Genomic DNA, 14,417 nt, shown 5'->3' on the forward strand with positions numbered 1-14,417 from the left:
ATATATATATATATATATATATATATATATATGACACCGATGGAATATCTTCTGTCAAAGGTCAACAATCGCGCGCGCGCGCACTATGCAACCGTGTACTTTCATCTCTCAAACAGACGCGAGGAGCGGCACTTTTACTTCGGGCCGTTTGACCGGTCACACACGGTGCTTCGCAATCCTTGAGAATTCGTCCCGACGTCCGCGGATCTCACGCTGTATAAAAACGGGCGGGACGCCTAATTCGTTGGTATTTTGCCTAAGCGACGTGAACGAACGAACGTACGAATGAACGGACGCGTGTACGAACGAGCGAACGAACGAATGAATGAAGAAACAAATGAACGAGCGAGCGAGCGAGCGAGCGAACGGAAGCTTAATATCAAACACACATACCGCAAACATGTAATAATCAAATTATATGTACACCGATAGATACGCGAGAGAATCTAATTATCATAGATGTACGACAATTAAATGATAATTGTTAAGTAAGTATATTATAATTAAGAATAAGTTGTAACAATTGCAAGGGTTGTCGCTTCTAAGTGACACAATCTTCCGTTCATTAGAAATCTGCGATTCGTCGTATTTCGTATCATACCAGTCTGGCAACGATCCTTTCTTACGATTCATTATATATGTACGATAGTATCGAATGCAGCAATGTAGGCAAAGCCGTGCCATCGCATAGAGATCGTAATGGCAGCAATCAAGTCGTCGTCGTGAACGGCATTCGTGTATTCGTTTCAATCGACCGTTGATCGCGGAGCTTCGCAAACGGATTGCTATAAACGGCGTGCCATTCGGGACGCCAACGAACAGACGACTCGTAATCGACGAGCGAAAATTCAATCAAAGGTGGATCGTAGCGTTATTTCTCTAACGCAAAGTTTCTAGATGTATGTTATTATGATCGCTGTGTTATTTTCCGCGAATATTTCATTTTTATCTCTCTCTCTCTCTCTCTCTCTCTCTGCATTAACGTCGATAACAAAAGCAATTTGTTCGAGTTGTAGCAAGAGTGCACCGTCTCTACAGCGACTATAAAGAGATTAGAGAGTATATGTATATATACATACATACATGTGTGTGACAGCTAATTGTAGACTCGCGTCAGTGTCTAAAGGAAAACTTATTGCTTTTACTTCAGCTCGTGTGAATAATTCCTTCACGTTGTTCTTCCCACTGATGTCGATCTGTAATCAGATGGAAACAAATTTTTTCAAGTGTCGGAATTACAGGTTGAAAAGCAAACAATCTTGACAAACACAAGTCCGCGAACAGTTTTCAAAATAATTAATTTTACATCGCGTCAGCCAAGTTACACCGTTTCTACGTGCATTTCATGTGTATAACTCTGTCGAAAGAACGAAATCGTAGGTCGCCTGTAAGTTGCTGAAATGAATCTTCTCAAAGGCATAAATATCAATCGTTCCTCATGGTATGTAACAATCGCGCAGCTTACGGGAAAATAAAAAGCTGAATATATTTATTCGGACCTTTTTCGTCTTTCGTCAATTTTTCTGAATCATCCAGTCAAGTTTTCACCTATAATTCCGAAACAATTTGCGTGATGTTTCAATTTCTCCGAGATGAAACTCGCAAATCTCACAGTATGATAATGATGATGACAATGATGTAATTATGATAAAGCAATCGAGCAAGTTTGCGGAGCTCTCGACTAGGGTCGGCCAAGATACGCCAAATGTGTCGACTGAATCGATTCATCGCTTGTGAGCAAGCGTATTGTTCTTATTCGTTTCGCTTGCCATTCGACTGATGTCTTGTCAGTTTTCTTTTTTTCTTATTTAAGAGCGCTTACGCGAAATTATTCTCGAGCAGACGTTGCACTAACGGACGGTTGTGTTACATCAACAACATTCGAAAAACGCACCCCTCTTTTACGATTGACATTCTTTCGTTCTTCATCCCTCTCTTCCTCTTTCCTCTCTCTCCCTCTCTCTCTCTCTCTCTCTCTCCATTTTTCCCCTGCTCTTTTCTTTTCTTTCCTCAGTATCCATCTTTTCTAACCGCGTAGCACAATTTCAATTCGCTTGTCATGTGTCACGTGAAATAAAATGGAATAGAATTGCGGATATAGGAGCGCGAAAGAGAGGAGCGCGTATTACAAAATACTATGACCGAGGCAGGACAATGTTCGCAAACTAACTATATCATGTGTGTAATAAGGATATGTCTTTCATTAACTATGTTAAACGGAGAGTTCGCGTTTTTTCGACTTGAGTACGTGAATATTTCTATATTCAGTGTAGTCGGCAGTGAGGGAACGTCGAATATGGGAATCGTACCGGGCGGGGAGCATGTGTGTTGACAGACGTAGAAAGAGATGACGTGTGACTATATTATTCACCTGTAGACCGGGACCACACTTGAAAACTTTTCGGACGTTTCTTTCGCATGTAATAAACATTTCGTGAATAAAGTAGAAACCGTGTTTAGCAATTATTTATCATATACGTATATAATAATTTCAGTTTCACGCGACGTTTATACACGCTACGACGTTGAACACTTATAGAGCAAAAGACATTCCCAACTTGTAAGGGATGCTCCGTTAAACAAAATTCAACCATTGAAAAGATAGCAGCGGATAAGGAGAAAACATCTCTCTCTTTCTGGGTCCGCGTTAACACGCGACAGATGCATGCTCCGCGGCCGATGGCCTTGGCTTTCGTATAATCGAGATATCGCATCTCCAATGGGAAAAGCTTCTGCTAGATTAGAAGGGGTTGTTGTTTTCCTAAAAAATCGTGCCGTGACGAGGCAGGAGGAAGGGATTGTTAATAATAACAGATTGTTGGAATTTACAATCAAACGACAGAATCGAGTAAAAACACTCGTGTGATTGTTATATGTGATCATACAATTGATCGAACATGCGAACGTACAGAAGCGGGGAAAGTTAAGTCGGAGATTCTCAAAGGTATTCTCAACGGCGACGTCGTTCATCTTCTCGATGCATCGTTTGTAACGCAAATGAGAAATTTAAATGCACATATTTTTCCAGTTTTTGCCATTGGAGACGATTCAGCGTTATTGAGAAACGCGCGCTGCGAGAAGGCGCATAAGGCGAATGATAACTCTCAGACGGAAGTTATAACGGAGGTTGTATTGTCAATGACGTCGCGGTGGTTTGAGCGAAGAAAGATAACAGGAGAAACAATAAGTGTGGGTATGTCAACACGGGGGAGTTGTATTGCGCTGTGAAACGAAATATTTATATTTTTACTTGAGAAAAGGGGGATAACGACGTTTGCGTAACGACTAATTCCCGCAACAAGGAATGTCCATGACGTTATTTTTCTAGAGTAAATATCTAAATATAGTTATTATATTGCGTTATGGCGAAAACGCTACGTGTTCTCAAACGATAAGCAGGCCTAAACGCGACTTTTTACGACGATAGACTTAATGCGAGCATATTTGGCAAAAGAGATACATACGTTTGTTGTTTATTTACCTTGTACAATGGTGCTATTGTGCGTTATTAAAGTTACTCCGCAAAACTATACCATGACTTTTCTGGATAATATATCATCGTTTGCATCATCGCGAGGCTTTGCTAGGCTTTACAAGTTATCTCAGTTTTCTCAGCTTTACGAGTTATCTCAGTACGACCCAATAAAATATTTGTATGTATTCAATATATGTGCAGGTGGTTGCATCGACACATCGACGCCGGGTTGCCGTTAGTAAGGATGAAAGAACGAGCGCTCTCTCACGCGTGTCCTTATCAATCCGACGTTAATATGTTGATTCAACGTCCTGTACATATATTCCATGTTGAATTTGTCTCAATGCTTTCACGACCACAACTACGGCCGTCATTCCGACAATAATCAATGTGAAATTTATGACTTAGAAATCAGCTTTATTAACAGCCAAAACAATATCTTTCATACAAATAATGCTTCCTAAGGATATCTTACGAGAGCACGTTATTTCATCAACACGTCTCACAATCACACGATAGATAAAATCTCTCTTTCTCTCTCACACTCTCACTCATACATACACACTTTCTCTTTCCCCCTTCTTCTCTTTTCCCCCCTCTCTCTCACATAATACATCCAGAATAACTCCAAACAATATAATTAATAATATACATGCACACATGTATTAGACACCATCATCGAACACAACAATCTCACGGATTCTCGGCGAATGTAATTGTATGTGTTAAAGATATCGCACTTTTGATCTAACTAATAGGAGAAATAATCCCAGCGAACACCAAGTATCGTAACATCGATGTTAGGATGTCATGTGATGTTATGTTGTGTCGGACATTGTAACGTCGATGTTGTGATACTTGGTGTTTACTGGGATGTTGCTAAATTTTTACATACAAGTGTGTCACATCCAAGTTGGAACTGATCGGCGGTTCAAACCGCGTAATATAATGTACATGATCTAATATACACCTCGATGCGTAATTACAGACACTGGTAGAAATACAATGTTTCACTATCAATTGTGCAAAGATGTTTGTCCGCGAGGATAACCAACAAAAAAAAACAGATATTACAAAAAGAGGAACCTTGGATCAGCGCGCATTGAAATAAAATTATAAAACTATTGTGTAACGTTCAAGCGGCAATGTATGCCGTAGCTTCATCAGAATTGAAAAATCCTAAGTCGCGTCGCATCGGTTTTCTCAATTAAAAGTGACAAGAGATTTTCTACGGAACGTGTATAATACAATGATACAACATGAAGGTTAAGACGCTGGTCTTTGTATACGCGTGCACGTCGTGCGCTGTTATCTGTCTCATCTGATCTTTGCTTTCTTTTGATTCCTCCACATAAATAAAACACAAATAACAATCAGACGAATAAATCGTCCGCGTGATAATATAGACGCAGACTCAAGACTTGAAATTAGAAAAAAAAGGAGAAGCAAGAACTCATCAACTCGTAACACCAAATATCGGGATCTTTTATTTCACTCAATTCTCTCGCGCTGTGTGTTGTAAAGTACGTTGCAAAGTCATGTATGCGCGCGCACAACTTACATACGATGTTGCGATATCAAATTCAGATGATGGTAGATAATGTAAAGAAAAGGAGAAAAGAGGGAAAGAACGCGGAAACTTCTTCGTCGGGTTTTTCAGCGAAGATTGCAATCACATTGCAATTATACGATGATGAAAATAAACATATGTCCGCATATGTCGCGAATGTCGATTGAAATCAACCAATTTCATCAGTTCTAATTTATTAGTAAACTATATAGCAATTAATTATACGAGAATCTCCATTATACGCGCCACAATCGCCCATTTCGTTACAATTCGTCGCGAAGTAACGTATACCTATTTTTGCTTGGCGCAAGTTTTTTGAATGTAGACTCTGGCGGCGTTGTAGGTGTTTTCACCTGCTTTCCCGTGACTGCCTGCGGCACATCGTTACTCGTAATGTCAGGGCCGTAGTGAAATTCACGATGAAGTTTCCCGGAATACAGGTCCTGCAAGAAAGCTTTGAGCTTTCCTTCTACATGAATGTCTTTGAAATCCTTGAACATGTACATATGCCTAAAACTATCTATCGCGATCAATGGCAAGTCCGCTGGACTTTTCCCCAAATGGTGCAACGGATGTGCAAACTTTAATCCATCGGCGGTCAAGAAATTGACGTTTTCTGAAAGAAGAAAAAGAACACAACGTGACAAAAGATGGTAGGCAACGAGCAAAAAGTGTGTGTTAGTGGTAATAAAGCAATAAGACAAGATGCAACGTACGTTTTTCGCTTATCAATGTTCTAGTTACGATATCTTTGTACAGTTTGACGCTTTCGACGTCATCGGGAGCATGAAACAATATAAGGAACGGCAGGCCCTCTTCCGTTAACTCCTCCGCATTTTCGAACGTTATTTCTCTCACCAGTGGCACACATTTCTCCTGCGCCCACACGTTCAACTCGTCGTAATTGCTCAAACTGCCATTGTATGTTTCGTCTTCGTCGTTAGATAAGGCCTTGTCCGAACGGAAGACAATGATGGCTTCTCCCGGAGGATGCAACGCTCTACTCGCATTTCTACATACGTGCAATAACAAAATCAACTTGTCAACATTCTCCGGTCGGATCGCACAACTGAAGATATTTGGGGAAAAAAATGTTTGTTTGCACACAGCGGATTTCATCCATGTAACAACACGTGCAGAGAGATGGAATTATCAAAAAAATATCTAGCAAATTACGTCAACACGGTAACCACTTAAAGCTGATTTTATAACTTTCGTACGACGCACATAGTTTGTTTCCGCTGGTGGGACAATTAATGTTACACGTATATTATGTTACAACTGTGTGACTGACGTGAGAATATTCCGTAGAACGGTCGGCAAATTTATACACGGATGAAGGAGCCGGTCATGGATTACGGGTCTGACTACTAAACAGGTTACCGTGTAAACGCAGACAACGAGGAGGCTCATTACCGTGTAAATATAGATATTAAGTAAACAACGGTTTACTACCATTTATTACCGTGTAAACGTAGATATTAAGTAAACGACGGTTTACTTACAGCAAATGAAAATGCTGTCCAATTTCGCAGTTTTGATTGGAGCATGTGCTTGTCAAACGAAATTACATTACGATAATTATGATATACATATACATTATTACTTAGATACTTTTGAATCCATATCAATTGTTTGCGATAGTTGCGCATTTCAAGAAAAAGTATGTGTTTGCGTGCGCCAAAAATAGCGGCAATTCGCGGCGTTGTAATATAATTAGATGAATGTCTTACCCAAAACCAACATGAAATTGACAATCATCTTTCAAATTGGTGGCAACTTTCCGGAACAATTCGTACTCCGGTATATCTTTTCTGTCAAAGTATCCTATGATCATACGTTTCTTATCGTCCAGTTCATTGAGCTCTCTCAAATCAAAGAACTCCCTGATGGGATCCTCCAATTGCTTTCTGATAAATTCTTGGAATGCTTCCACCGATCGTTGCCCTCTGTATTCTCTCTTAGTCGGTTGACCATTCCTTATTACTTTTAACGTTGGATATTTGCTTATGTGAAACCTAGCAGCCACAGCCGCTGTAACATAACATGTAACAATACATCCAACTCTGATGTATAAATTAAACAAACGACCTTTGACTTATCGACAGAGACACAATTTTCTCTTATTTGTGACACTTTTTTTTTTCAAATACACGTCAATTATCAACAGCACATAGATTGTTTGTATTCAGATACATGTTACAGAAATGTTGGGAAGGTGAGTCATCTGTACTATGAGTTTTGCCACTCAGAAGTATCGCGATTTTACGCCTGATTATGTTCATAGTTTGTTATCCCTACTATCGCTCCAAATATCTTTTGTGTTCTTCTTTATCAATATTTCTTATGCCACTATTGGTTCGGTATGTTATATAACGTACGGATAAACGGATATCGTCAAAACCACCTTTAATGACACACATTTACCAAGTTTATCCTTATGAGTGTGGTATTTTGAAAGTTCGTCGCTCATTGTAAAAACAAATTGTTAACTGATAAATAGTTTATCGTACGAGCGAGTGACAGATGTAACGATTTGTTCAGAGATTCTATATTATATATATATTTATAACAAAAGTTTGTATTTCGTCAAGATATGTCCTTGATTAAATTGGCGAGTCTAAATCTCGAATATTATCTCGGATATTATATCTTGTAGTGACACGCAAAGCCCGAGCTCCAAGCGTCTCATCGTTGAGAGATGGTTCTCAATCAATTTCGTTACACGTTTCAACAAAATCGGGGGATTCCAGGATCTGTTATTCTCGTCAATATATTCTAGATTCATCGATCAAACGAGACAAGCATCATTGATACAAACTTGACATTGGTTGTATTTATCGGTAAAAAATAAAAGAGAATATTTTCCGAATGACGATAGTTACAAAAAATGCTTGTTCTCGATACAATTCAATGTAAAATGATTTAGATACCTCAAGAATTACACGATTCAAATAAGAGATGACGTGTATAACATGTATATAGTCAAAGTAATTAAGCAAGTCACTTGCCTTTCATTGTGCAGACTTTCATAAGTAATTACCAAACATACTTACATTCTTGGTCACAGTCAACTTTGGCCATTACTACTTTGCCTGGCTGTGGAAATTCTTCTCTAATTTTATTTGCAGCTTTATCGAATAATGGGGCTAATAAGTTACTGAAGCGACACCATTGTGCGTAAAAGTTGATAAATACCAGTTCATTCTTTGCTGCAAAGTCCAAAAAAACAGATACTGCAGTACTTGCCTCTGATCGCAAAGTCATACTCTGTGTGACATGTTATTTGCTATATACAATACCTTACCTAATGTTACATCAATATTCTTATGAGTGAGTGAAACTGCACCGTCTACTTCTTCTTCTCCTATACAATTTGGCAGATGTATCTAGACACACACATTTTTACTTTATTATAATTTAACAGAATATCATCGTATAATTCTGCATCTTGAGTGTCTCGTATCCGTACATGACAAATGTTCGCTAACAATATTAACCGAATATCAGCCATATGGTGTGTTTGTGTGTGAATCTCTCAGTTATTGTTTTCTTTCTCATTCTTCTTTTTCTCTGTACAGATTCTTATATTGATCAAAATATATTTAATACTTGACCAGTGGCAAATATCGGGGCGACCTATTCTTTTTTATCTATTCACGTATGGACCAACATGTGTAACAAATTTGTACGCCAATAGACACAAACAGCAATACGTTTGATACGATGCGTCAAACATGTTTGCACGATCTTGTCTCGTTTGTTGACGTTTATTGACACAAATGTGCATGAAGTGTCATAGCATCAAATGTAAGATCGCACGGGATATGTGTTGACTTTTTTTTCCTCTAGTCCATCATTTTTCTCATGCTTTCGAGTATGAAGTTACAATAATATAAAAATATAGGTTATGCCGCGTAGAAGAGCAAGTTGATGGAATCAAGATAAACGGTATTTTCGATCGGACAGAAACTATGATAAATTATATACGTGAAATTAACGAGACATCATGATCATGACGATTGACATTATTGACACATTTCTCGATAATCCCATGTGATAAAGTAACGAGGTGGCAGGTTTATTACTTACCATTAGACACGCGAGCATAAGTACCTTGAAGTCAAAAATATCACAGTATGCCAGCATTTTGCGACTTCGCGACAACTAAACCGACGGTACGACGAATTTTTGAACCACCATCAGTCAGAGCGCCCGTGCTACGTGCTATGTGTCAACTTTTTCGAGGTATGTGTAGTATGTAGTGCGCATACAAGCGCGATTCAATACTTTCGAGACATCTATCGCCGTGCTGGTCGCGCTACGAACGATGTTCACGCGAAACAACGAAGACTCGTCCACCACTAAGGCCGGTCTCCACAGGCCGGTAATCATAAGCTGCGTTCGGAGAACGCGCTATCGGTGATAACGCGTCATTTTAGACACTCTATCCTTCGCTAAAGACCTTCATGGCTTCTGCTTACAGGACGCGGCAACGCTTGCGAGAAGCGACGCGGTAGCCAATAAACTATTAGTTCTCGTGGATAAACGACACGGTTGATTGGCTGCCGCGTCGCTTCTTGTCGCGCGGCATTTCCGCGTCCTGTGGGCGGGAACCATATTACGAAAGATAAGATATACATTGGTACGCACTATTAAAATAGAAAGGTTATTATGCCTGCCACTGCCAAGGACAGCATTATCGAAACATTTGATATGATTAGTGAGAATGAATGAACGAATCAGTGATTAAAATGATAGATAAAATCACAAGAGAAGAGATTAGAAAGGAAGATTCTGCATCGAGTTAATTTTGCGACTATTTATTGATTCGTGTAAAAGGACAATTTTACAAGCGTGCTAAATCTATACAAGGACAGTCACAATGAGTAGTCAACAGACATGATTTTTATAAAATAATTGATGATAAAATAATTGATTGTAGAAATGAGAATAAAATTAAAAAAAAAAAAACATCAGGTGCATAGTTACTATTGATTACTGGAAAGTACCAACTATATATTAGTGTTATCTTTATTATTATAAAAAACTTAAAAATTCTACTTGTCCCATAGGCCAATCTCTTTCATACGAGTTTGAAAGTATTTTTCTAGAGCATTTGCACAGCGATAGTATTCAGTGTCGAGACTATTGTACAATCTACAATTTGTAAAGATTCGTGTCATGTCTGCTATAAATAATTTCCTAATTGTATAGTATTTAGTTTTCAAACGATCCTCCATAGTCTTGAGATCTGCAACATGAATAGTTGGGTCATTTAGTTTTTGTTTTATTATTATCTCAAACTATATTATTTTGTGTCTGTTAATTATTTTATAACTTTATAAATCATCTGTATTTTAAAATGTGCTTTTTTCTTGAACTTACCCATGGGATATTTTATGTGATCATAATAGTCTGGGACCTCGTCCTTATCAACAGGCTCCAAGAATGGCCAAGCAGCGCTGTGATTCTTCACGGTATTTAGAACATTGTTTAAAGCGTTATATAGAGAATCCGACATGTCTACACACGTTTCCATTGGTTCAGAATTTTGCGTTCCCTTTGTCACACCTCTCGTCCTAGTTTGCGTGTAACTTTTCCAGCCGGTTTCACGAATACCCGGAATTGATTCCACGGGAATGCACCTAACATCTTCTTTAAAGCATGTTAGGCCAGGATGGACCTTTTGTATCTCTTGCTGCCGCTGGTAAATCAGTTTCTTCACAATTTCTTTTTGCTTCCTCAGAACCGCTGTAAATTCGGTATATACTATTTTGGCGTTTAGTTCGCAGTGCATCAACGTCGCACCCTCGTAATCCTTAATGTATCCCTGATACATGGATTTCAGTAGCTTTATGTCTTTGCTGAAACCTTGCTTCTTGAAGTAGCCAATGGCGAACTCGTCCGCGAACGTCAAGAAATGCAGTATGTTATTCTTGATGTGATAATCCTTCAGCATATTCATCAAATGAGTCCCGTAGCCTTTTACCTGCTCTTGACTCGTGACCGCGCAAAAGACAATCTCGGTAAATCCCTGACTCGGAAACATGCGAAAACAGATGCCGCCAATTGGCCGACCACTTTTTATCAGGGCCAACGTTTTGTGCTTCCTGCGTGATAAAGAGAATATTACTAACAACGATTTACAAAACAATGAACGGAAGAAAGTATCTCAGTACTTACGGATCGAATACGAATTGAGATATATAATCTTTGGGCATTCTAACTAACTGATGGCTGAAGACATTATGTAATCCTATCAGCCAAAGCATAGTTTGCTTAGACACAGGCTGTGTAAGACTGTTCCCAACGACGTGAAATTCTATGATCTTCCTGCTTTCTTCAATTTTAGCTGTTTCGTCGCGTGGAACATCCGGCGGGAACACCGCATCTGGGCCGCACATATAATTAGGATCATTGATAGTCGAAACAATCTCGGCGACAGTCTCTTCGGGTAGATCCTCAAAGGCCTCTTCAGTTTTCCGTCACTTCACATCGCAACGTCCTGACTCGACCTGGAAACGCTTTTCATGAAGCTTCCTCGCTGCAGGATTGATATTTATTGTTGCATAGTTATCCTTTTCATTCAACGTAACAGTAATTTTCTCGATTTCTCCCATTTTTTTCGCTTGGTGTCCCTTTAATTCCAAGGCGGCTTGTAGATGAGAAGGCGGCTGCTGCTTAAATTCGAGATCCCAGATAGGTGAATTGTCAGAATAAATTTCCACTTCCAACATCGAGAGAAACCTGGAACGCAAACGATTATGTATTTGCTGATATTTATGAGATTTCATTCTAAGTAAGACAGAAAGATCGTGACGTACTTGGGAAAATGCGTTAAGACTAAAACTCTCTTCTCCGGTGTTATTTTGTCTCTTTCACTGTGACACTTGTCAATTAATTGGCAACAGACTGGCTTAAAAACAGCTTGCAATAGAGTCTTGCCAAAGACTACGGGAGTATCATAATGCTGCAAAGAGTCACAAAATGCAGGTACGTGACAGAAGACAAGCCAACGGGTATAGTTAATTTTATAAGCAGGCGCTTCTTCAGCACTAATCGTCGTCTTTCTGGCACTCGGCGCTTCGAAATTCCAGTGATTCAGACAATGCAAAAACATCTTTGCCATGTCGCACATAGCTTGCCATTCTCTCGGAGAGAGGTGACTGAATTTATACAAAACAAAATTCATTACTGCTTTTGCTATGCTAGGTCTCTCGAATGGCGGCTGTCCCAAAGGACCATCTATAGTCGGTTTCGTCATAGACAAAATGCATTTTCTCAGTAAAGTATATAAATAATAATATATTTTCTTTGTATCGGGATCTTCTTCCCTATGTATGCCCATAAAAATGTTATCAGCATCAATAGCCATACCCAACAATTTATTGAGTTCTTCCTCTGATTGGGTCGGCAAGTGAGTGATGTGATTCTCTAAAGCATGAGTACAAGTTTTACAAGGATCCAGAAAATTTGTAACAGGTTGTTGAACTTCACCTTTTTGTGATTTTACAATAGGTTGCGCATTTTTCCAACCGGTACACTTGCACTCAGCTGCTTGGCAAGCACTGTAGGTCGCAAGTTTCAACAATTTTTTTATTTGTGGCCAATTAAACATTTGCTGCTTGCGTTGTTGTATTCGTTGCAGATTACTCTGTCGGCTTCCCTGTTCATGCGCCTTTGTTGGATTTGTGTCTCTGCTGTTACCTGCATTTTGCGACGTACTAGTAACAGATTGGCCAGTTTCTTCAGAAGCAATTATCATTGTATTACGATTTACTTCTTCAGATGCCATGGTTCTGAAGAAAAATTGATATCTTTTGTCACAGTTGAAAATAAGATTGATACACTTGTCAAAGATATCAAGATGTCAAAGGTGATTTATAAAGGATACATCAAATACTTGTCAATTTTGTACTATGTGATTATACACTGAATAAAAGAATTAAATAAACTATTGTAAACTTACCTTAAGATTTGTTAAATTAGATTAAAATTTAGATCAGGCAGTGATTAAAATTGTAATGTAAAGAGTCAAATATCTGACTGCACTTTTCTATTTCCAACAACGCTTATTCCAATATCGCTGCTTTCGTTTGTTTTCTCCCGACTAATTATTATTGTTCCGATGATATCAAACGGAGCATTCAACCCTTTCTGCTCGCCATTGTACGTGGTACACAATTCGTATCGTACATTCATCGAATTCTCGTTGTTGTTCGTTTAAATTGCGGCGGGACGACGAATAGCCAAGTATCGTATGTGCCTCTCCTATGCGAAAATTCCTATAGGTTAGAAGTGGATCGCTCGAAGATCAATGATCGCGCACACCCACCGTTGGCTTTTACCATATTGCAATTCAAACTCCGTCGACTGTCGCGGTACTACTTTTTCGCGCAAAAATACTCGAAAGATAAGAATTCTGGGACATTTACTTGCTAGACTATTTCGTCCGTTTTGTAAATCTTCCGGTTACCTCCGCCTGATTCCGCATTACTGTACAATCGCTAACGATCGCAATGGCCACTTGGAACAGTTCATACTCGGATAAGGCTGATCCCACTGATATTTCGTTAATTGTAGCGTTACTTTACAGAAACTGCAATATAGTAATCATCTGTATTTTCAAAATCTTATAATAAACTTTACACTCCCTGTCGGGGAGCTATAAAAAAAAATCGTATAATTGTCAAAATAATATGGCAGAAAACAGCAATAAGAATAAGTAATTTTTTTATTGATTCAATAATGCAGGTATCACTGCGATTATTGAATCACAATCAGTTGTTTCATTGCATTTACAACATTTGCAGATAACAAGCTTTATTTCATTAATGATATTTTACAAACCAGCCATTACAATGAACTGTTTCGTAAATTGATCACCTATCACAGCGTCCTTATATAATCGTCGTATTACACTCCCAAATTGTAACTAATTGTAACTAATGACAGTAATTAAACTGTGAAATACCCAATTAGATCTGAAACTTTATTAAAACCGTTTCTAATATTTTTAACAACATGGTGCTGGTAGTAAAAATACCACGTATAAACAATTACATTCGCAAGTCATGTTGTATAAAATACCCGATTGAAATTAGACAAGCGACATCCACGACTTGCACCACTTTGCAGTTTTTTTTTTCTTTTTTATACACTTATATACATATGCATTTATATGTACATACATACATCTTTATTTAACGAGAGGTGCATGTCAGAATGTGAAGAAAGCGATTGGAAAAAGTGAGATTGCATATAAATTGTCAAACACAAGTAACTTCGGCAATTATTTGAAAATACGTTCTTTCCGGCTGTATCCGAAAGTTCGTCGAAACTTCGCGCGCGACGTATGGAAAAAAAGAA

The 14,417-nt window shown here is 38.6% G+C and overlaps 1 protein-coding gene and 1 pseudogene across 2 annotated transcripts; both read right to left on the bottom strand.

Moving 5' to 3' along the window:
• Window positions 1–941: 941 nt before the first annotated feature.
• LOC106743453 (endoplasmic reticulum resident protein 44) lies at window positions 942–9,369 on the bottom strand. Of its 2 annotated transcripts, XM_014617304.1 has the most exons (7): window positions 9,138–9,369; window positions 8,353–8,434; window positions 8,102–8,257; window positions 6,779–7,079; window positions 6,551–6,598; window positions 5,762–6,057; window positions 942–5,661 (listed from the first exon to the last, which is right to left on the bottom strand). In XM_014617304.1, the coding sequence occupies exons 1-7, from the start codon at window positions 9,192–9,194 to the stop codon at window positions 5,309–5,311; spliced, it is 1,293 nt and encodes a 430-aa protein (XP_014472790.1). In that variant the 5' UTR covers window positions 9,195–9,369; the 3' UTR covers window positions 942–5,308. The 2 variants fall into 2 exon arrangements, with proteins under 2 accessions (XP_014472790.1, XP_014472791.1); XM_014617305.1 differs by lacking the exon at window positions 6,551–6,598 and having other exon boundaries at window positions 9,138–9,367.
• Window positions 9,370–9,675: 306 nt separating this feature from the next.
• On the bottom strand, window positions 9,676–14,326 carry LOC106743465 (annotated as a pseudogene).
• Window positions 14,327–14,417: the final 91 nt, after the last annotated feature.

The sequence above is a fragment of the Dinoponera quadriceps genome, unplaced genomic scaffold, assembly GCF_001313825.1.
Source record: "Dinoponera quadriceps isolate SergipeBrazil2010 unplaced genomic scaffold, ASM131382v1 scaffold1069, whole genome shotgun sequence".
Taxonomy (NCBI): Eukaryota; Metazoa; Arthropoda; class Insecta; order Hymenoptera; family Formicidae; genus Dinoponera; species Dinoponera quadriceps.

Excerpts from the sequence above, each read along its gene's own strand:
- LOC106743453 (XM_014617304.1), bottom strand. The coding sequence starts at position 9,194 with ATGCTGGCATACTGTGATATTTTTGACTTCAAGGTACTTATGCTCGCG. Across the intron at positions 6,599-6,778 it reads CAATTTCATGTTGGTTTTGG|CACATGCTCCAATCAAAACT; the intron begins GTAAGACATTCA and ends TCGTTTGACAAG. Across the intron at positions 6,058-6,550 it reads GGACAGCATTTTCATTTGCT|AAATGCGAGTAGAGCGTTGC; the intron begins GTAAGTAAACCG and ends GCACGTATGTAG.